Source organism: Leptonychotes weddellii, chromosome 12 (assembly GCF_054177405.1).
Source record: "Leptonychotes weddellii isolate Sample4059 chromosome 12, ASM5417740v2, whole genome shotgun sequence".
Lineage (NCBI taxonomy): Eukaryota > Metazoa > Chordata > Mammalia > Carnivora > Phocidae > Leptonychotes > Leptonychotes weddellii.
The window spans coordinates 29,170,337-29,195,287 of record NC_138380.1 but is presented as its reverse complement, the minus strand read 5'-3'; the positions used below and the strand labels follow the sequence as shown (position 1 = coordinate 29,195,287).

The window sequence follows — 24,951 nt, the reverse complement described above, 5'->3', positions numbered from 1 at the left end:
GCTGTTAAGAAAGAGCAAGTTACAAAATGTCACATCCATAATGACTTGTGTTTTATAAAAGCATGTATATATGTATACGTGTGTCTGGAAGGACATTTATGGATCAAGTTGCTATCTCTGAGATTTTGGGTGTATTTTGTATCTCTAGATTTTCCAAAGTTACAAATATTTATATATATATTAACATATGTTATTTTCTTAAAACACTAAGGTCAGGTTTAATTTTATCCCTCTTTCCTGTTACAATTGTCTAGACTGTAAGGGACCCTTGTCTTTATTCAAGGACTGTCCTAGTGCTTAACACACATTTATTTAATCGAACATCTTTGAGAAAACAGGTTTTTTTGTTCTAATCTACGTTGTCTTTCATTTATGAAACTTCTGTGAATTATTTTAATTAAGCAAAATTGGTTTAAGAGTCTGCACCACTGGGTACCCTTGACTGAAGGATGGCTTGTGGCATCTCCCCCAGGGCGGGGAGGGGGGTGGGATTTTCATTTCTTCTGTTGTCCGCATCACAGCTGAAGGATTCTGTGGTCTTGCTGACAACCCTGACACCACATAGTTTCTGTCATCCCTCCTGGCCTTTCCCTGGTACTAGATTTTAGCGTGGTTTTATAGTAACTGAACAGCAGATGTGTAGAAGAGCTATCAGTGCCTGTTTTTGTTTACATTTAAAACAAAATACAAATGTCTGTGAAGTTTTGTCAACATTTTCTTGTCAGTGTGTGTGTGTATATATATACGTTCAGTGAGGGTTTCACTTAATGTCCTATCTCTCAAAATACCAAATATTGATAAATAATTTTTATATATTTTATGTATTTTATATATAATTATTTTTATATTTGTATTATATTAATGAGTATTAACATCAACATTAATATTAACATATATATAATATCAATATTATATAGATTTAACATGGATAGGCAGATCTTTTCCATTGTTTGGGTTTATAAAGCTGTACTATATTAAAATATTGCTTCTAAAATATTTAAAAAATAAATATTGCTTCTAGCTTTAATTTTTATACAAAAGGATTTTACATAGAAATAAAATATTTTAGATTTTTTCCTTCATATAACAAAAATTATAAAATATACTGAAATCGATATCACAAAGATGTCTGTTACCTAATCCTGCCTTCTTCCTAATATATTTTAGGTGATATTATTATTTATTAAAATTTAACTGACGATTGAAAACTCTAGAAAATTAAAATATATAAAAACTGGAGAAATTTCCTTTTCACTCTGTCTCTGCTCTATTTTCCACTTTCGACCGTTCTGTCCCCCGGCCCAGGTAGCCAATCTTAATTTTTTGAATATATAGTATTCTACTGTACAGGTGGGTGTTGTATAATGTAATGAGTCATCAATTGATATTTGGGTTGTTTCCAGTGTTTTGCTAACACAAAAATGACACTGTGAATATCCTTGCACACATGCCATTTAGCACATCTGCAAGTGTATCAGTAGGACAGCTTCCTAGAAATGGTAAAGCATTTGTGTATTCATTGAGCTTCTGTCCCTGAAGATTGCACTAATCTATGTGTGTACCATATGATCTATATAAAAGTATGGATTTCTCCATAGCATCGCCAGCAGATGATGTTATCTAATTTTTAAATTTTTTCCAGTCTTATTCTAGGAGGAAGTGGCATATCCATGTATTTTTAATTTGCGTTTCTCTTATTATGAATAAAGTACAATATCTTTTCATATGTTTAAAGGCCTCCTCTACTTTCATTTTTGGTGAAATAACTGTTCACATACTTGGTACATTTTTTAATGGGTTTGCTTTCTTTTTCCTTTTGATTTTAGAATCACTTCTTTAGAGAGAAATTATTCTTTTGCGTGTTCTAAGTTGCAAATATTTCAGTTTTGCACTTTTTTCTTTTGTTTTCTATGCACAAGTTTTTTTTTTTAATGTGGTTTAATTTATCTTTTATTTTATGACTTCTGGATTTTGAGATAAAAAGCCTTTCTTACTCCACAGTTGTTTTTTTCCCCTTTAGGCATCCCCCAGTGTTTTCTTTAAGGATTTTAAGGTCTTGTTTTTGTACTTTTTCTTTGACCTATTTGGAATTCATCATGAATATAGTATGAGGTGTGGACACAATTTTTTTGTTTGCCCTCTGGCTGGCGTTCCAGCATCCGACACCATTTATTGAATAAGCCATCTTTCCCCACTGATTTTAGATGCCACCTTTATTGAATACTAATTCCTTTGTGCATTTGGTTCTGGTTTGTAGTTTTATTTCTGTTCCATTGGCTTGTTTCTTTTATTTATTTATTTATTTTATTATGTTATGTTCATCACCATACGTTACATCATTAGTTTTTGATGTAGTGTTCCATGATTCATTGTTTGCGTATAACAGCCAGTGCTCCATGCAGTACGTGCCCTCTTTAATACCCATCACCAGGCTAACCCATCCCCCCACCCAGACCTGTTGAATCAGAAATTCCAGAGGTGGGACCAAACAATCTGAATTTTAACAAGGCTTGTAGGTAATTTGATGCCTGATAAAGTTTGAGAATTACTGATATGAACACATCCTATGCGGTTCCTTCTAACCTTGGGAGGAGTTAGGACCTTGTCACCTGGCCACTCCTCAGGGTGCTCCTGTTATGAATAAATTTGCCTTGACTCCAAGGGAAGACAAAATTTGGCCCAAGCTGAGACTCTCTGTGCATATAAAAGAAGTACGATTTTGCTTTTTTAAAAAATTTTTTATTGTTATGTTAATCACCATACATTACATCATTAGTTTTAGATGTAGTGTTCCATGATTCATTGTTTGTGCATAACACCCAGCACTCCCTGCAGTATGTGCCCTCTTTAATACCCATCACCAGGCTAACCCATCCTCCCACCCCCTCCCCTCTAGAACCCTCAGTTTGTTTCTCAGAGTCCATAGTCTCTCATGGTTCGTCTCCCCCATTGGCTTGTTTCTTATATAACAGTAATTCATTTTTAAAGTTATTGAGCCCTTATAATTTAATATAGTGTATCATATTATTAAATTATATCATTTAACAAATTTATTGAGTCGCTACTTTGTGCCAAGTATTATTCTAGGCCCTGAAGATATAGTAGTGAATAAAACCTACAACATATTCTCATCCCCATCCAAGGAGCTCACATTCTAGTGGGAGACAAACAAACAAAAAATGAGCATATGGAATATTACCTGATGGGAAATGCTATAAAGATAAAGCAGAGAGAAGATTGGTGATGGCGTGCAATTTTAAATAGGGGAGATAGAGAAGGCCACACTGAAAGGTAACATTCGAGCAGAGACTTGAAGGAGGTGAGGGCCAAGGTCGTGTGGCTACCTGCAGAAGAGTCTTGCAGAGAGAGGGCGGAGCAAAGCCTTGAAAGGAAACTGGGCCCATACCGTTCACGGAACAGCAAAGAGGTCAGTGGGGTTGGCACAGAGTCAGCCATAGAGAATAGAGCTGTCAGAGGAGTAATGCAGGCTAGACCATTACTTGGGCTCTTGTAAAGGAGCCTCAAGGGCCTTACAAAGGGGCTTGGAAAAAGTAAGGCTTTTCTTTCTGAGGAATGAGAGGCCATTGGAAGGTTTTAAGCAGAAAAGTAACATGGTTCGACTTACGTTTTGATGGGGCCACTTTGAAAATAGGTTGTAGAGAGACAAGGGCAGAAACAAGGGGATGAGTTAGGAAGCTATTGTGCTAACTGGGCAGGAGATGATGTTCGCTTAATCCAGGTAGTGATGGAAGTAGTAGTCAGATTCAGGACTCTTTGTAAGAAGGATACCACAGAATTAGATTGCAAGTGGCATATGAAAAAAATGGAAGAGTCGAGGATGAGTCCAAGGACTGGGTAACTGGAAGCTTGAGGGTACCATTACCTGAGAAGATTATAGAAGAAACTGGTTTGGGTGGAGCTAGATTTTAGAACATTAAGTTTATAATGCATATTCAGCATCCAAGTTGAGATGTTAATTGGATATACAGGTCTGGTTTCACTTGATCTTTTTTTTTTTTTTTTTTTAAAGATTTTATTTATTTATTCATGAGAGACAGAGAGAGAGAGAGAGAGAGAGAAGCAGGCTCCCAAGGAGCAGGGAGCCCGATGCGGGACTCGATCCCAGGACCCTGGGATCATGACCTGAGCCGAAGGCAGACGCTTAACCATCTGAGCCACCCAGGCGCCCTGGTTTCACTTGATCTTAACCAAAAGGCCGAGAAGCAATTACAGGTCTGATTTCAAAGGGGTGGGGACTGGCAGTACAAAAACTTGAGGCCAGATGAGATTCCAAAGGACAGAGTATGCATAAGAAGGGAACGGGGTCAAGGTGTGAGCCTTAGGACCTTCCAGCTTTTAGAGGTGGGGGAAGTAATTTGTCATAAAGGTTATATTTATAATAACTTTACGTTAAGTCTTTGGGTTTTTCTTTCTTTTATTACCTAACGTGAACTCCGATAAAAGCGATGTTTTTTCTTTCTCTGCTGCCTCCTTTTCTTCCACTCAATTTTAGTCAGTAGTGTTATCTTTCTTAATGCTTTATCTTTGTATTGTTAAATATGCTTAAGCTTCTGTTACCCAGTGTGTTACGTTTAAATGATATCCTTTGACTTCCAGCTTTTCTTGATAAGGCAATCAGCAAATTTCCTTTATACCCCATTTCCTTTGTTTTGTTTGTGTTTTACTTAAAACTTTTCTTATTGTCAGGGCATATAATGTATTTAAATTCTCTTCTTCAACTCTAATTCCCACATTAGTTTAAATTTTAGTTCACAGTCTTTTATATAAAGTCTTTGCTCACTGATAGTCCTTTTGGTGAAGTTTCTTCAGTCATCTTTTGGATGATTTTATCCTTGTTTCTTCAAGAAGGGCTCATGGAAACAATATTATGTCTATGTCTTTTTTTAACTGATCCCTTCTTTGTTAGATGAAGATCATATTGAATCTACCTTGTTGGGTTATTGTGAGAATTAAATAAATGAATGCAGTTAAATCACATAGAACAGCACCCAGCATAGACCGAGTACTCAACGAATGTTAGCTGTACTAATCTTTCCCTGACGTCCTCCAAACCCATCCCAGTGATCTGAATCAGGTTCTCCATCCCTGTGAACCTCTACCGTAGCACTTATCACACTCCACTGTAATTGTCTCTTTTATTCCTCTTTATATCTTTTGTGCATAGCAGCATATCCAGAATAAGAAGTGCTTAATAAATTTTGAATCAAATGAATTAATATAGAATCCTCTAAAAATCAGAACAGATGCCTCTGCTTAGGATGGTAGTTGGAGGTGGCGTATTCTGAGAGTGATTTGATCAAATGATTTAACTTAATAACCATGGTTTTGTTTCCAGACTTCACTTCTAATGATGATTATGGGAGAACTGGAGCCCTCAGAGGGTAAAATTAAGCACAGTGGAAGAATTTCATTCTGTTCTCAGTTTTCTTGGATCATGCCTGGCACCATTAAAGAAAACATCATCTTTGGCGTTTCCTATGATGAGTATAGATATAGGAGTGTCATCAAAGCATGCCAACTGGAGGAGGTAAGTAACTATGTGACATACTTCTGATTATGCATATGAAATCTTCAGACTACCAAAGGTATATAATTAGCCCCCCATTCAGTCAGTCAATGTATATTAATCAAGTTTCCAACATGGGCAAACTACTCTGAGTAAATCAACTAATAAAATATCTGACCCCGGCTTTAAGAGACTTACAAAAACATAGAGAAGGTACAATTTATTTTTAAAAAGTTGGGCTGATATGGTTACAATAAAAACTCTTTATGAAATGGAGAGAATTTTATTGCCTCATTAGTGACACATACCCTCAATGTGTTATATGGCATGCATTTTTTAAAAGATACTTCAAAGTTACATGAGAGGATTTTAATAATTTTAATAACCACCATAGCCTAATGGAATGAACATTGACCTGCCAGTAGAGAATCAGAGGTAAAATTGTGATTATATTTTATCCTTTGGCCTGAACACGTAGTCATATGACTTCTAGTGACTGTCATTCTCTGAAAGAGAGGAAAAATGAAGATGATGCTATTGACTCATTTTATAATAACATTGGGGAATGGGCTAATTAACTGAAAATATGTGAAATATTCCCAGTGAAGCTAGTATGTGGATCTTGTGCTATTCAATACATAAATTGTATGGTGGAGGGTTCAATAATTATTGATGTAAATGTTAAGTCAGAGAATATATCATTTTGAGGCTTATCACCAGTATTGCCTGAATAGTGATCTTGATTCAAAGTCACTGTCTTTGGGGCACCTGGGTTGCTCAGTCGGTGAAGCACCTGACTCTTGATTTGGGCTCAGGTCATGATCTAAGGGACATGATTGATCCAGCCCTTCTCTTCCTCTCCCTCTCCCCTCCACCTCTGCTTGTGCCCTCTCTCAAAAAACAAACAAATAAACAAACAAAAACACCCCAAAGTCACTATCTTTATAGGTGGCATTTGACACTAGTGGGTTTCTTTAAGTCACCTTTTATGAAAAAAAAAATTGCGGTGGGAATAAAATGAAACTTAAATACAGTGCATGAAAAATAGAAAAAGGCTAATTGTCAGTTAGATAGAAGCCGCAATTCTTACAAAAGAGAGATGCCTGCTTGTACAAATGGCTCTCCATGTATATACTGACCCCTTCAACAGGAGTTTTTTAGAGCTCCATTCTCTTATTTTCTATACATGAAAACATAATAACAATAAAAACCATCCTGAAAAAGTATTGGATTTATCTTGAAGAAGATACTCTTCATTCCTCAAAAGCTCTTCTTCCAAGAATAGTATTGCACAACCTGGAGGTTGAAACTCTCAGGAGATTTGTTATTAAACAACAACAAAAAAATCTGGGTGTTTTTAGAGACTAGAGGTATTTGTCTAGGTGGGGACTGGGATGTAGGAGTGGTTGTGTCTTGCTAGGTAAATCATAGGCTTTATTTATTAATTGAAAGGTGTTGGAAGGTTTCTGGTAGGCTTAACTTTTTTGCTTTGAATATACTTTTTCTCATAGAAATAATTTTGTAAGTGGTGATTTGATTCCACCAAATGAAAGTATATTTAATCCAAATAGGGCATAGCTATATTACTAATAGTAAATTCAGAGCTGGGGGTCCCTCATTCATGAAATGAGTATTTACTGACTTGAATACTGTGTTAAGTGGGAAAACCAAGCTGAAAAATACATAGTCCATTATCTAAAGGGTTCATGTCATAGTGATCTGCGTTTTTGTGAACTATTGTATGGTATGTGAATTATATCACAATAAAGCTATTAAAAATAATGAAAGAAAAGAGGATAAGAGCAAGAAGAGCATATTCTTTTCTTTTCGCATTCTATGACCAACCTCAAAATTATTTTTAAAGTGTATGTTAGTGTTTTTTAGTATATTCACAGGGCCATATACCCATCACCACATCTTCAACTCCTCTGAAAGAAGTGTCATTAGCTATCAGTTTCCATTTCTTCATACGTACCCTGCCCCCCAACACACACACCTGGCTCTAAACAACCACCAATCTACCTGCTGCCTCTAAAATTTTCCTGTTCTGGATATTTAACACAAATGCAAACATTCAATATATGGCCTTTTATGCCCAAATGAACTTTTAAACTAGAAAAAGTTAAGAAGTCTTCATTTTGAAAACATTTAAGACTTGCTGCATTTTGTAAAAATATGAATAGAATAAGATCCTTGTACTTGAGAGGTTCATGGACCAGCAGGGGAAAGAAACATATCAATAAGAAATGTAATTGGCGCTCTAATAGAAAATGAAAGAGCCATTTCTGTAGGAATGAAAAGAGGGAGCATAGGAATCGATCTCCATCTGCCTGATGTAAGGAATAACCTTCAAAGGAGGTACAAGGCTAATGTCCTCTAATAGAATGATTCACTGTGGAATTCCAATGGTGACAAGAGTGAAATTGATGGCTTTGGAGGAATTTTTTTGATTAAGAACATTAGAGCTGCCGATAAAGTAGAGAGAAGGTTAGGTTGGTCTGAAGAAGTGGGAGATTAATGAATAAATGGTAACTGGATTATTGAGAAAATTAAATGGGATAAATATAAGGTGCGTAACATAGCATCTGGTGTAAATTAGCCATTCAGTAAATATTATCTCATTTCTACTTCGTTTTGAGGTGTAGAATACTGCTAGAGAGTGTGATGTAAGATAAATACGTTCTTAGAGTCAGTTCTTTTAGTGAGTGACTACTATGGAAATACGATGGAACTTGGTGTAATTAAGATGGGGAACCATGATGGCCATGAAAAGTCATCAATGTGAATTTTGATGATGACGAAAGTGGTTATAAGAAAAAATGATAAAAGTTGTTATCTGTAAATATGGTAGTTGTTCTTCATGATGCAATCAACAAAAGTTGGAGTATTCTATGGAAGAAAACAGATGGCATTGGACAGTTTGGAGTTCAGGCACATTGGTTGCATGCTCCAGAAATGGCAATGGGGTTGGGAGGCGATTCTAGTTTCTATGTGCCTTTCACACCCCGAAACATGACTCTGTACCAGACACTGTTCACTGTGGTGGGGTCAGGGCGGGTACAAAATGAAAACATTATCCCTTCCCTCAAATAACTTATAGGTTGGTTGGGGGAAAACATGCAGAAAGAGATAGCAAGTGTTGGGATAAAGGTATTCTTAGGTCACTGCGGAAGCCCAGTTGAGGGCTTTTGGCTTGCCTCAGCAGTTTAGGAAAGGCTTTCTGTAAAAGTGGACAGTCTGATGGATGAGTAAAAATGGGAAGGGTATTCTGGACAAAAGCAACTGAGCAGAAACACAGGATGTGAAACCAGTTGGTTAGTGCAGGGAACTTCATGAACTTGAAGTGCAAGCATCTTCATAGAACCAGAGTATAACTGGGGGACACTGAGTGTGGAGGGAGGAATGAACCCAGAGGACCATGGCCTGGGGGCCTTGTACACCAGTCTCAGGAATTTTGTCTTGGAGAGGTTTAATCAGGGGAAGAAGGATGCAGGCTGTTTTGCATTTTAGATATACCACTTTGGCTGTAATATGAGAAACAGAATTAAGGTGGGTGCATTTTGAAACTGTGGGATGGCAGGAAGAACGTATATCTTGAAATTTGACAGAGTTAGGTTACTAAAGAAAGTTACTTAATCCTATTATACACTGAGTTTTATCCTCTGTAATATGGAGATTATATTATTTATTTTGTAGAGTTTTGTAGATTTTTCTGGCACACCAAAAGTACTTAATAAATAAAACAGCCAGTAGTAGTAATAGTAGTAGCAATAGTATTTGCTGTTCTGACTAGAGCGGAGACTAACAGGAGCTATTTCAGTAATCCAGATAATGGTTGTGAGGGACAAGAAGAAACAGAAGTTAAGCAGAGGCATTGTGAGGAGATCAAGAATGCCATATTTATATACTATTTCCATCCAAAGGAAAGGGCATCAGGGAAAATGGGCCTTCAGGAAAGACTGAGGGTTTTTTTTTCTGAAGAAATTAGAAGGAAGACAGTGATTTAGGATTAAGGATTCCCTGCACAACGGGAACTGGAAAGGGGGACAGGTAGGATTGCTATGGGTTTAGGAAGGAAGCACGTGGAGGTGAATTACATAGAACTGAGACATCTGATCAAGGCAGAAAGATCACAGGTCTTACTAACAAAATTTCCAGTGGAGGACACCAGTAGGTGGGCTTGAATAAGTCATTGTTATAACGATGATGACGTGCATCTTGCTTTTGTAATGTACACTTGGCTCTTCTTCCCCTTTGCCTTAAATTGTCAAAACACTTAGCTTTTCATTTCTTTTTTTTAAAAAATATTTTATTTATTTATTTGACAGAGAGAGAGCAAGAGAGGGAACACAAGCAGGGGGAGTGGGAGAGGGAGAAGCAGGCTTCCTGCCGAGCAGGGAACCCGATGTGGGACTCCATCCCAGGACCCTGGGATCATGACCTGAGCCGAAGGCAGACGCTTAACGACTGAGCCACCCAGGCGCCCCAGGTTTTTGTTTCTAATGATCGCTGGGTCCCTGCTCCCTCTGGTCCCGCTGACTTTTGCAGCTAGGCCTTTCCCGTCATCTTATAATAGGCAAACACATCCAGCACCCTAAATTCTTTGTACTTGAGACTGGCAAATGCAGTGAATACACTGAATGTATAGCGTGTCTGCTTCTCTTCTTGTTGCTGAATATTCCCTGTATGTTGTTACCTATCCAACTACATGGTGAATTGCTTGAGAGCCGTGACTCTTAAAAGTTTATTTTGGTATATTCCACGCAGGACGTGGAGAGGCAGTCTGGTGAATTCTTATGAGGTGACCGTTTCAGCAGTACTTTGGAGTAGGCATGCCGTTCCGGGAATTGTGCTCAGCATGTGTTCCCCTCCGAGCCTTGCAGTCTCAGGGTTGGAGGAGATGCTGATTCCATGGCAGGAGGACGTTACTGCTGGAGTAATGAAAGGAATTAGAAGTGCTGGACTATCTTAGTCAAAACCAAGGTCTCCTCTATTTTCAGTCCTTAAGAGTTTCCAATTTTGGTAATTTTCTTGTCGTTGTTAAACAAGTGTTCCCCACCTTTCAAGAAGAGGCCAGTGGGGGCCTTCCCAAGGGAAGTTTTTCTTTTTTGAGCGTGGGGGAGTTTGGAGCGGAGGACCACAACACACCCGCAGTGTCCTCGAGGGTGGAGCAGCTGGTGTCCGCCACAGTCACCCTGGCCGCGTCCCCCCTGTGGCCCCTGGCCCCCAGTACAAACAGCCGTGAGTCCACCTGTTTTCATTTTGACGGCCAGCGTTGATCTGTTTCTGAACATGCTCCAGCCAGACTTGGAACTGGAGATGAGAATGGGATATTTTCTTCCTCATTTTTGTGTTTTTGTTCAGCTCTAATATCTACAGAGCACTTGGTATGTAGTGATATATGCTGTCCTAGGAGCGGGCAGGTAGGTGTAAATTGGCGTGGGTAGGAAACAGCATGCACAACATATTTCACATAGTTTTCCGATTTCAGTTTGTTGAAAACTCTTCCCTCAGAGGGATAGCTTGAAGACTTTATCATGGGGAAGGGCATGGAGACAGCTCTGTGTTGATAGAATGACTCGTAGGGTGCAGACACGAGGGAGCAAGCCAGGTGCAGATCCTTCGCCTTCAGTTCTCCTTTAGGAACGTCTCCATGTCTTGCTTTACATTTCCTACTTTGGATCTAGATGATGGTACCATGGATTCCTAGACAAATGTAGAGTTGTTTTTGGTTTTTTTTTAAGATACCATTTTATATCCTGGTGCCCATTAACTTATTCTTTTCTTTCCATGTAACCAGACTGCCCCTGAGGGTCCTCCTAAATATTTGTTTGCTTTTGTAACCAGCACTGGGGATTTTGCTAGCTTAAAAAGAGGACTCTGTGTAACTGGGCCCTTATTAACTTACTTATCCCTTAAGGTCCCTTAAGGAGATTGTAACCCTGTTTCATTATTAAAAGAGGGACAGATTTCATTGTCTCTTGTCTTTTTTTATTTCCAGGATACTGCTTTTTTTTTTTTTTTTTTTACACTTCACCAATACCTTACCCTACCACAGAGCCCCACAGCTGACAGCAAGAGAATTCTAGGCAGGCTGGTGTTTGGATAATGGGTAGTTGGACTGACTATATTCAGTGACTCACTCTCTCGTAAAAGTACCTGGGTTTGGCTTTTATGATAGTGCGTGGTGGAAGGTGGGGCGTGGGATATGAGAAGCAGCTAGGGACTTAGGATATGTATTCGGTTTCCACAGAGCTGTTGAGATCCTTTTGTAACCGCAAAATGGTGTTCATTAAGTATTTGTCTTGGCAGCCATTACATATGCATTGTAATAAAAACATTTACTATGTTAAGTTGCAGAATTAAAATCTGTGTGTGTTTTCTCTACCACCACTGCTTGGCAGTTTTCATCTTTAAGTCACTAGAAGAAAACAAATTAGGAGGAAAATTGGCAAGAAGTTGCTAAAGGGAAAAAAAAAAAACTTGGGAGGGAAATTGGTAAGAAATATGAAAAACTTGGGAGGGAAGTAAGCAAAGAAATGAGTTAAGGACTGTTCTGGAAAATAAATTCCATCATGCACATACCACAAGTCTAATTAAATTGACTTTGACCTCTGGATATCCAGATCTGGCCAAAACTAACCTGTATGAACAGAGGCTTAACCTTTGGATGGTCAGTCCACCAATATAGGAGAATTCAGGAATGTTCATTTGAGAGATCTGTAAATAAAAAGAGGCCATATGAATTAACATTTGCATTCAGTAGCAGCCAAGACATAATGGAGACGTAAAACAGATATTTGAAACACATTGAACTATGTCCCCTAAACCAGAATAAACCACACTTAATGACTGCACCATGAACCACCTGTAATTTTCTTCTAATAGGTAATTAAGTTGGAAAGCACTGCCATTTATTTACTGTAATATGAAGCAAGTACATTTATTTTATAAAACCAATGAACCAGAACCTAAGAGAAATGCCATAGCATTTCCTGAACTGAACTGTTATTTCACTTCATCTGAGCCCTGGAACTTAAAAATAAACACTAGCTAACATCTCTCTAACGAGCACATGTCAGCTCTGCTGTGCTAAGCACTTTGCACACATCAGTCCATTGAATTCTCACTTTCTCACCATCCAGTGACAACTTTGCTTAGAGTTTGCATCAAAGAGAAAATGTGCTGAATTCTAACAGTGTGAACCTGACTTTAGGAATTGAAATTACAAATCCTGGAATTAATTATCAGCTTAACAAATGAGAGTTTTACATCTCTAAAACCAAAATAACTGTAAGACTGCTCGTCTTAGGAAGATTTGGGCAAGTCAACAGAACAGTATTATAAAAATTTAATTATAATGGTCTGGGACTAGACTATCTCGTGAATAAATAATAAAATGAAGATATTTAAGCTAGGTTTTCGTATTAAAAAACAAAACAAAAAAACATGAAGTTTTCCGAAAGTAAAAGCCATGATGTATCATTATGTCTATGCCTAAGGTTTCATCCCTCCTGAAGAACTGGGATTCTGAGCCCTGCACTCTTGGAATTTTCCTCTTTGTAACAATGGCTAATAAAACAAGGTCAAGGGAGGATCTTACACTTATATTTTCATAGAACCTTAGAACTCAGTCATGTTCATAAAGGTCTTTGTAGGAAGAGAAAACGGTTTTTCTAAAAATTCTGAGTACAAGTGTTCTCTTAACAAATCAGCCCCCGAAATGACAATTGTATTACCATCAATGTCTTTCAGAACGAAGTCTATAATACCTAATTTTTATTCAGAAGGTTTAGCTAGCCTCGATTCAAATTTACTAAATTAAAAAGTTGATTTCAACAAATATTTGAGTTCCTCCTACGGACACAGTAGTATGTTAGGCACTTTGGATGCTGTCTGCAAGTGTAGCAAGGGTCTCTGTCTGCAATTAATTTTTGACTTACAGATATTTGGGGGGAAAGATAGATATATATGTGTGTGTCCGTGTGTAGATAGATATTCACTCACTTAGTTAATATTTATATATATATTCACTCATCTAGTAAGGATTTTGTAAGTGTAAACATTGAACTAAGGACTCTGCCCAACTCTGGGAATTATTAATGAACAAGACACAATCCCTGTCCTTAAGGGGCTTTTATTCTAGTGGAGATGACCAAATAAAAACCAGAGCAGTTTGATGAATTGATTAGTTAATTCTATGATAGGGATTAATATAGGGTCCTTAAATGAGTACAGAGAAGTAGCATTTAATCTGATCTTAGAAGTTCAGGCAAGACTTCCCTGGAGGAAGTGACATCTCAGGTGAGAGATGTTGGATGTGTAGGAGTCATTTGAGTGAAGAAGAATAGGGAGAACATTCCAGAAAGAGAACAGAATGTACAAGGCCTAGAGCTCAGAGGGAGCACTGTATATTTGAGGACCTGTAGTCAGTTCTCTGTTGCTAGAGTGTATAATGAAATGGGCCCGGAGCCAGGAGAGAGGGTTGCACTTTTGCAGGAGCTCTAGGTAGGGAAGCAAGACTGGGGTCTGGAAAGACAGGGGTATATTGTGATAGCTGAACTGGGAGAGGACAGTCAGATCATGGTTTCTGTCCTTCCATATGCCAGCAATTAAAAAAAAAAAAAAGCCAAAAGAGGCAGAAAGACAAATTCATCTGTTCCACTTTTGTGTTTCATGTAAATCCAGTTGGTGAAATCCAATTCTCATCCGGCATTCCAGCTGCAGAGAAGTCAGAGAAACATGGTAATTGGTGGGAGCACAGGGAAGTACCCTAGGAGGAGAGCAAATGGGTCTCCAGCATCCTCTGTGGTGGCTTTTCTTTACTGGGGGGAGTGCCATAATAAAAACAACATTTTAGGAAGATTCATCTAATATAATATGCAAATTGGAGGGTGATAATGGAGATGTTGTGGTTAGAAGTTTATGAAATACTGTCATTCCAATTTTGAAACAAAGGAAGTAAAATTTTTAAGGGACTTGTTGAAGATCCATAATTGATGGGACCAGCAAGAGAATCCAAGTCTTCTGACTCCTTATCTTTTTTCTGTTCTCTATTAGGGTTATTGCTTATTGCATATATTAGACTCTAAGGACTTACCCATTGAACATTGCTGACTTTAAGTTCGAACTTTAGGCTAATTAATTTTACTGTGATGTTAACAGTATCATTAAACCATTAAGATTGTAAATCTGCCATTTGTAAAGGGAAAGATTATGATAACAAAGCCTTGTGACCTAATGGCATTGAGAACTCCATGACATAGTTGTGAAGACTATTTGCAGGCTATTTGTTTTCATGGAAATGATATGTCAAGCCACATGGTCCTAAATAAGCATATCTTGGGAAAACCACCTATATACTACACACTTGAAATTTAAATAAGTCAGGAAATTTCTTCCCAGATCCTCTTCCAAATTGTCTTCTCCTTTTCCTTTCCCCTTGAGGCAGAATCTCTTCTTCATGCCTCATAGCCTCAAATTTAAAATATGGAAGTCCAAGTAGGTGGGCAGCCCACAGAGGGGAGGAAGCCTGCTTGGGGCGATTTGAGCAGCGGGGGCTCCAAAGTCAGGTCTTAAGAGAATAAGGATCATGGTGGGATTATTTCAGAGGAAATGGGTGACTGAGTGTTGAAGACCGGCTTCTAAGGAACTGAATTCCAAAGCTGACTTAGGTACTAGGGAGCTGGGAGCTGAATTACCAAGTCCAGAGCAGGATCACAGTAATGTGCGGCATAGTACTGGGAAAGAAGTGCTTTATCAGGCATTGGATTTGTCCCAGAATCTTGGGTGGGTAGACCTAGAAGAGATAGTAAAGGAATTAACAGCTTCCTAAATGCCAGTTCTTAAACCAGCTGAATCAAAACATCTAGGAAGCTTTTAAAAACTAGATTTTTAAATGTCATTTCAGAGAATCTGAAATCTGGAGTCCAGAAGTTAAATGAATGTAATGTAGAGTCAGAATAAGAGAAACAAGATTCTTTGTTTAAGTATCTTTTCTAACTTTACTTCCTTGGGAGTATTTACCCACGGACACTTAAATCATTGCATTTCACGGTTCTTCCTTTAAAAATGCTTATGTTATTTTCAAATACAAAGACAGACCTACATACATGCAGAAATAAACACTAAAGAAGGATAGAGATATTAACAGAATTACGTACATACTCAAAAGTTCATACATAAAACCATATATATATGTATATCTCTGAATGTTAAACAATAGTTTAATACTGGTGACAAGACTTTAACATCCATTACATGAAAGAAATAGCTTTTTGTACTTTTGTTGGCTGCAATAAAAATTATATTGGAATTTGAGTGTTCTGCTATAAATTTGGTCAGTACCAAATCTCAGTGAAAAAAGAGCTTTTATTTTTCAAGTTGATAAAAAGTTCTCACTTCTTAAACTTCTAACAAAGATTAATCTTTAACCAGTGTTTCTATGTATAGCTACTTGTAATCAACAAATTATCTTTCCTAATAAGCAGAACTCCAAGTTTTAATTTATGAATTCATTCATGTGTATTTACTGCTATAGAAGTTAACTTCTGTTGATAAATCATATAGAGCTACTCAACACTCTCAAGATAACATCCATGTTTACAAAAGCTATGTGCAAAAGTGGTTAAAATTCATTCTTTCGCTCTCTTTCTAGAACTCTCTTAGCTTTCTCGCATTCTCTCCTTCCCTTCCTCTGTTCTCCCTACCCCTTCTCTCTGTTCTCCCAACACTTCTTTTTGTCTCCCTCCTTGCTCATTTTCCTTGTGTATAAAGCACAGTGCTTACTAATTATTAAACATTAATAACATTGGCACTGTCTAGTGATTTACTGTTAAAAACATGCTTTATTACATGTTATTACCTCTAAAGTTCATGTTCTCTCAACCCACGCTTCACACCCTTCTCCCTTACCACAAGCAGCTATATTGTCAAGGTTGTTCTAAAGAGTGATAAGGTAGCCTTAAAACAAGGTTTATGATGTTTTCATATCTACAAAGTCACAGGAAGCTCAAATGTACTCAGCAAACATTGCAGAATTGCAAAGAACCATTAAGTGTAACACCCTTTTCTTAAAGTTCTCCCTCTCTTTAATGTAATGACACCCTATATCATTCCTCTGTTGTATGTTCAAGTCAGTTAGTGAGCTTTATATTAGCAATTCCTCTTTAACAACTTCTTTAACAACAGTTTGTCTGGCTCAGTTGAATAATATTAGGGTGGTGTTTAGGTGCATTTTTAAAAAGTAAAATGATAAACATTTGTGCAAAAAGTGCATATTTCACATTGGGCATATTATACATTTCTTAATAATAAGTTAGTCTTTATTGCACACTTATTATGGTATTACTTTGACCTTCTCTCATACTCTTTATCTAGGTATTTTCAAGTGTTTTACAATCTCAAACAGACCTAATATATTATATGCACAGAATCCTTTGAAGTTGGCATTTGCCTTTCTGACCAGCATATTGTAAAGGAAGTTAGCCAAAAGAGTAAGGATCTGTATGAGCAGGTAGAATAACCACAAGATGCAAATTCGTGGGCTCTTCTCTAATTCATCTGAGTAAGAGTAGGTACAACAGTTTGAACAAGCTCCCCAGGTGATTCTGAAATAATTGGTCCACGTGCTTCACTTTGAGAACCAATGATCCACATATTTGATTTTATCTATAGATAAACTGTGCTGAGGAAATTAGGAAAAAATGAAATGGTGGTGTAGCAGGGCTTCAGAAAAAGGTTTTTCAGGGTCTCCTTCAACAAGAAAGTTTAACACAATGTTTAAAAGTTTATATTTGATTTATGTTATGGCTTAGGTTTTTTATTTAAAAAGCTCAGTAGTCAGTTTTTACATAAGAAGTTACATCATGCCCAGCATCTTAATGGCACTGAATGATTTCCTCCAACAATTTTTATGGATAGCTCCAGAGGAGCTCAAGTTGTGGGCCGGTGAGGAGAAACAGCATTTGTCTCTCTGTGCGAGTCTTCTCTAAGTAACACATGCCCTTACGGTGCTTGTCAAACTCAAGAGTACCAAGCGGTACAATTTTTTTGCAGTTTCTCATTTTCACATAAAAGAAAATCTGCTGTGAAGGCTAAAAACCAACACCCTTAAGATAAATATATTATCAGAATTGAGTGCCCTTAGTAATCAGCAAAGATAAATGTTTAATACTTTATACAAAAGTGTTTTATGTTTAACCAAATAGAAATAGCCAAACACTAATAAAGAAATCTACAAATGAACAATAAACTAGGCAATCAGAGCAAGTACTCATATGAGCAACAGGATATTGGTATTGCTAATTTATTTGATCTTAAAATAATGAGCTTATTTACAATTCTATTCGATCTATCTCAACTATTTTGTTTCCTTTCAATCTCAGCTGTATCCTAGGAATTACACTCTTTGAGAAACTTATTAAATTATCCACATTTATACATTTCTCTTCATAAATGGCTTCTGTGCAGAAAAGGAAGCCAAATATGCTAGCTCAGAACCTCAAATTTTTTCAGATGTGGGAATCTTTTATTTTCATGCTTTTTGAAAGATAGTCTGTATCCTAGTATCCATTCTGGATAGGAAACAATTATATGACAACATCCCTGTTTTCTGACTGCTTTGTTAGGGGCCTGGACAAATTCGAAGTAGAATTTTTAACCAAATCTTTCTACCATCATTTTTTCACAAATCCCCAACCTTCAAGCAGTCACTATGATGAATGTGATATGTACTTTTCTGATCCACTTAATTGAATTTACACCTATGTATACATGTACTTATCAATAAATATTTAACAGTTTTGTTTGTTGGCTTTAAATTTATGTAAGTGGTAGACTTTCCACACATCATTGTTCAACTTGGTTTCTTTGTTCCTATTATCTTTTTGAGGTCTAGCCATGCTACTTATATGTGGAAATATATTTCATTCTTATATTCCTATGTCACATTTATTTACTCATTCTGCTACTGATGAACATTTAGATTGTTCCAAGATTTTACACAATACTGCAATGAAAATCTTTGAATATTTCTTTTTGCACATCTGCAAGAATTTCTCTGGAGTAGATATCTAGCAATTGAATTGAGATGTTTTTGGGTACATAGGCACATTTCAAATTTTACTAGATACTGCCAAGTTGCACTTTAAAGTAGTTGCACCAATTTATACTACCACCAGTCATTTATGAGTGTTCCCATTGATTCACATCATTGAAAGTTCTTGTCATTGATACTTTAATTTTTGCCATTCTAATTTGTAAAAAGTCCTATCTCTTTTTTTCCCCCTAATTTGTAGTTCCCTGATTACTGGTGAGGTTATACATACTTTCATGTTTGTTTGCCATTCTGATTTCATATCCTTTGCCAGTTTGGGGGGTGGTCAGGTATTTTGGTGATTATGAGCTATGCCTTACAGACCACTGTTGTAGGCAGTGGAACTGAACAGTGGCCCCAGTTGCTGTACATGAAATCCTTCACTCACGGAGTTTGTGTTCTTCCACAGGTAGCTTCCCGTGGATCATTGAGTGTGGCACAATACTAAAGCAGATTTGTGTTTAGAGGATGTGGGACTTACTTATTAACTGATATTGGTTCAGAGACTCCCAGATGGCTTTCCAAGAGTCAGTTAGATTTAGACAGTGGTCTAGGGTCCTTCCGTCCAACCTTCTGTCCTTCTCTCCTTCACTTGGGGGTCGGACTTGCATTAAGGTCTGACATATCTCCCAGCCTTCCCTGCCTCCTTCCCTGTTTCCTTATGCACCAGTATTTCCCCTAATAAAATCATTAAATGTTTAATTCTGTCTTAGCTTAAGAGAAGAGATCTTCAAAATTACTTGGAGGGGATCTAAACTAATAGGAAATTGAATATGTCTTAAGTGTTAGACAAGATTTTTTGTCTTCTAGCAATGCTTTCCTCAACAGCATTTTAATGGTGTATAAAATGCCATTTTTTTTTAAGTATGGTACATCTAACCAGAGGTTATCACAGCTACTATCCAAAATTAAAAACCTAAAAAAATTTCCTCACCCACAGAAACTGGATGATTTACTAGCAAGTAATCAAAATTTATTTCAAAGCACAAAAGGACTTGAGTAGATATATTACCATTGTAAAGCTGGTTTAGTGTCTACTAGTTCAAAAGACACTATCATTAGATGATTTTATAATTGAATTGTATCTCACCCTTAAGTAACATATACTTCCTCTATTATTTAAACTATACCAAACCAGAGAAGAAGATGGAAAACTCTTCAACTAGTTTTCTTTTCTTAAAAATTGAAGTGTAGTAGACATACAATATTATATTAGTTTCTGGTGTACAGCATATTGATTCAACAGTTATATGTATTATGAAGTGATCAACATGATAAATCTAGCTACCATCTGTCACCATACAAAGTTGTTATGTACTATTAACTTTATTCCCTATACTGTACATTATATCCCTGTGCCTTAGAGTTTATACCTTTTATCCCCCTTCCCCTATTTTGCCCATTCCCCATCCCTCTCTCCTCTAGCAACCACCAGTTTGTTCTCTGTGAATCTGTTTCTGTTTTGTTCGTTCATTTGGCTTTTTTTTTTTTTTTTGATCCCACATATAAATGAGATCATAAGGTGCTTGCCTTTCTCTGACTTATTTCACTTTTTGTATTCCTGACAACAGTGCACAAGGGTTCTCTTTTCTCCCATTTTTCTAGAGCCAGAATAGTCTTAGTACCAAAATCTGAAAAATAACATAAAAATAAAACTATAGCTAATCATACTAATGATACAGATATTCAAATAAAATGGTATCAGATAAAATATTAATAAATAGATTCCAACATGGTATAAGAAATGATAAAATATGACCAAGCAAGATTTATGATAGAAATGCAAGGGTGTTGTATTGCAATATAAAGAAATCTTTAAATACAGTATAATTTGTTATATTGATAAGGAGGAAAACCATATAGCAGGGTCAGTAGATGCTAAAAGTGTACATAAAATTCAGCAGTCATTTATAATAAAAATTTAAAGTAAAAATAGAAGTAGAAGGAAACTTCATAAATACAGTAACTTTTTTTAACCCAACATCCTGAAGTAGACAGGATTTTAAATGGTGAAAAATTAATGTCATTTGTCTTAAAATAGGGACAATATTAAATGTTTGTGAAAAGATTGTTTATACAAAGAAAACCCAAAGAGGTTCTAGCAAAGAGCAAACAAACAGAAAACAAAAGTCTGCTAGAATTATTAAGGGAGTACAATAAGATGGCTGGATAATAGATAAGCATACAAAAATAACTAGCTTTTCTTTATGCTAGCAATGGTCATCGAGAAATAAAAATGGAGGGATGCCTGGTGGCTCAGTTGGTTAAGCGGCTGCCTTCAGCTCAGGTCATGATCCCAGGGTCCTAGGATCGAGTCCCACATCCAGCTTCTTGCTCAGCGGGGAGCCTGCTTCTCCCTCTCTGCCTGCAGCTCCCCCTGCTTGTGCTCACTCCCTTTCTCTCTGACAAATAAATAAATAAAAATCTTTAATTAAGAAAAAAAAAATAAAAATGGAAAACTATTCAATTCACAATAGTTTAAAACAATAAACAATAAAATACTGAGGGGTACTGGTGGGAATGTAAATTGGTGCAGCCACTGTGGGAAACTTAAAATAATTAAAAATTTTACTACCATATGACCTATCAATTGTACTTCTGGGTATTTAACCAAAAGAAGCAAAGTCAGTATCCTGAAAATGTATCTGTACCCCCATGTCCATTCCAGCATTATTTAGAGTAGCCAACATATGGAAACAACCTAGGTGCCCATTGACAGATGAATGGAAAAAGAAGATATTTCATCTATCTATCTATCTCCACCTACCTACACATACATATAATGGAATATTATCCAACCATAAAAAACATGAAATCTTTGTTTGTGACAACATGAATGGACCTAGAAGATATTATGCTAAGTGAAATAAATGAGACAGAAAAAGACAAATACTGTATGATCTCACTTACACGTGGAATCTTAAAAAACTTGAACTCATAGATACAGCAAACAGATTGGTGGTTGCCAGACACAGGGATGGGGCAGGGGGTGGGTGTGAGAGGACGAAATGGATGAAGGTGATCAAAAAGTACAGACTTCCAGTTTTAGAGTAAATAAGTCCTGGGGATGTCATGTATAGCAAGGTGACCATTAGTTAACAGTACTGTAGTATATATTGGAAGATTACTAAGAGAGCAAATCTTGTAAGTTCTTTTCACAAAAAAAATAAATTTGTAACTGTGTGAGGTGATAGATGTTAACTAAATTTATTGTATGAATCATTTTGCAGTATATACATATATCAAATCATGTTGCATACCTGAAACTAATACAATTTTATATGTCAATTATATCTCAATTTAAAAATATTAGGGATGGGGTGCCTTGGTGACTCAGTTGGTTGAGGGTCCAACTCTTGGTTTCGGCTCAGGTCATGATCTAGGATTGTGAGATTGAGCCCTGCATCTGGCTCCATCCTGGGTGTGGAGCCTGATTAAGATTCCCCTCTTTCCCTCTCCTTCTGCCTCTCCCCACTATGCACACGTGTGTATGCTCTCCCTCTCCCACTCTAAAAAAATAAAATAAAATAAAAATAAATAAATAATAGGCATAAATCTAACAGGAAGTATATAGGAAATATATGAAGTAAACTCTTACTGAAGGATCTAAAACAAGATCTGCCTTGGTGTGGATCCTGGCTCCAAACTGGCTGTGCATTTTGGAATTATATTTATCTTTTCTAACTTTTAATTTCTTCATATTTAAAATGAGGATAAGGCTGTTTTGAATATTTAAAAAGTTAATACATGTAAAGTGCTTAAAGTGGTATGTGACACATAGTAAGCCCTCAGTATACATTAACTAATATTACTATTACTTTTGGTGTTGCTGATATTGTTATTATATAGAAGACTTAATGAGCAAAAAGAGCCAAAAGATTTATGAATAAGAATTGTGCTTTGTCAGATATTAAATCATACTTAATGCCATTAAAAGACCAAAACCAAAAAAACAGCAGAGTATTAGTATAGGAATAGGAAATGGATCAGAGGAACCAGAGAGCCCAGAAATAGATCTTAGAAAATATGAGAACTCTCTATATAGTAGATGATATTTAAATTCAGAGGAAAATTATTTAATAAATCGTGTCTGCTATCCAACTAAAAGGAAAGAAGTTTAGATTCTTACACCATTGTACAAAAAAAAATTGTACCTTGAATATTTTTTTAATTTTATAATAATAATAAACATTTTAAGAGAAAATTTAGGATATTACATGAGCAACCTGAAAGTGGAGTAGTACTTTTTAACCAGTATAGGAAATCGGATAGATATATTGACTTCATGAAAATGAAAATTTTGCATTGTCACATGGTATAAACAGAGTGAAAACAAATAGCAGAAAAAGTTGTTAATATCTGTAACACACAAAGACAAATGAGAGAAATTTGCCTGGAACAGCCTCTTATTTGTTGTCTTAAAAAAAGAAAATTAATGTCATAAAATTGCATCTGTGCTCCTTGGACATTTAAATTCAGTAGGGAAAGTGGAAATGTTCATTCATGATCTTCTATTATTTCTTATTTTCCCCTTCACTTTTCTTGTCTCTTTTATTCTGCCAATATCTTCTTGCTTTTTTCTAAAGATACCTACTTCGACACTATTCCTTTCCCATATTCTTGCTCTGCTCTGTACACTTTTCTTCATTTCCTTTTCTTATATGCACCCCTTTCTTTGTTGCTTCATGTTTGGTTACCCAGCCTTCCTTCATTCTCTCTTTCTCTCTTCCTTCATTCCACAAATCTTTATGAAATGTTTGTACTGGGCTAGGATTTTGTATCCTCTAAATTCATAATCTATTCCCTAAGTGTAACTATGTCATAATCATACCATCAACATAACTACTGCTATTTCTAAATTTTAAAAATATTAAAATCTTTTAACTGATTAATTAGTATCGTGTTGAATTCAAATCTGGGGAAATGAAAACTCTAATAATTCCAGCACCATCTGGCTTTTTAATAATGTGTTAGAAAATTTGCCTCCTTTATAAAAGCCTGCACTCAATACATTCACCTAAGGCAAACTATTCTTTATTTTTTTCACTCTAAAAGATTTATTTTTTTAAAAGAGAATGGGATTTGGGGAAGTCAGTGTGGTGCAGGAGAGAAATAAACATGCGAGCTTTCTTGTTCTTTGCTCTAAACCAAGTACAGAGGATGTGCTTCATCCACCAGCTCAGGAAAAACCTAAGGACTGAGGTGCTTTTTCAGTGAGGCTACAGATTTTAGACTCTGGAGGGTAGAATTCAGCTATAGTCCTTGTATTTGGATAGAATCCTAGATATGTGGTTTGGCTCATGGGTTGAAAAAAATCATTTAGTTCAGGGGCGCCTGGGTGGCTCAGTCGGTTAAGCGTCTGCCTTCGGCTCAGGTCATGGTCCCAGGGGTCCTGGGATCGAGCCCCGCATCGGGCTCCCTGCTCAGCGGGAAGCCTGCTTCTCCCTCTCCCACTCCCCCTGCTTGTTTCTCTCTCTCGCTGTGTCTCTCTCTGTCAAATAAATAAAATCCTAAAAAAAAAAAATCATTTAGTTCAGTAGAAGGAAATGAAACACTTGGTTTGCTACGTCTCAACCACCAAGATCTTCCTCACCTGCAGGGCGGCTGGCTGTCAGTGACATCTCTATGTGATCGATCTCCGACGCCTGCATGGCCAACTCTACTGAGTCCTACTGCATGTCCTCCAACATGTCAGCGTTTTTTTTTATCTCAGACCTCTGGCCCCACTATGTCGGGAGGATTGACATTAACAGTGCATTGGGGGCAGTGGCTAGCATAGTTCTAGCCTCCAGGAGCTGCCAGATAGTTTTTAATATAAACGAATAGTTGTTCCTTCACCTGCTTTGTGAGTTTAGAGTTTCATATAGGAAGTTCTATTTAACTTTCATAAGGTGGACAACAGAAACCAATGAATAACAGAAGGAACCATTTTGACAATTTAAATATTGATAATGGTGGTGGTAGGTCAAGGAGAGAGGGTGGATTGCTTCTGGATTGTGAAAGAAAAAGGAGAAATAGTATGGAAGGTTTTTTTTTTTTTTTTTTTAGTAGAGGGAGAGAGAAGAAGGTGGTAACAAAAGAGAAGAGTAGATGTTTGCAGATGAGAGGAGCGCAGGTTGAACAACCTTTTTGAACTAAAGGGAGAGTGCTACCTGTCTAACTCATTCTTCATGTCTCAGGTGAACCTCATTTCTTCCAGAAATCCTTCTGGCGTTTTCTATTATAAGATACTTCTGTTGTCTGTACAATTAATTTGCCAATTAATTGTTTACTGCTTTGTAACTTAGATTAAAAGAATTAATTAAGTCATTGGGGTGTTAGTTAGCAT

The 24,951-nt window shown here is 36.8% G+C and overlaps 1 protein-coding gene across 1 annotated transcript in view; it reads left to right on the top strand.

The window, feature by feature from the left end:
• The window catches only part of CFTR (CF transmembrane conductance regulator), a 157,264-nt gene that overhangs the window by 56,452 nt on the left and 75,861 nt on the right, over positions 1-24,951 (top strand). The window contains exon 10 of the mRNA XM_081800915.1: positions 5,357-5,548. Within this exon, the coding sequence (XP_081657041.1) occupies positions 5,357-5,548 (192 nt within the window). The remainder of the gene's footprint in view (positions 1-5,356; positions 5,549-24,951) is intronic.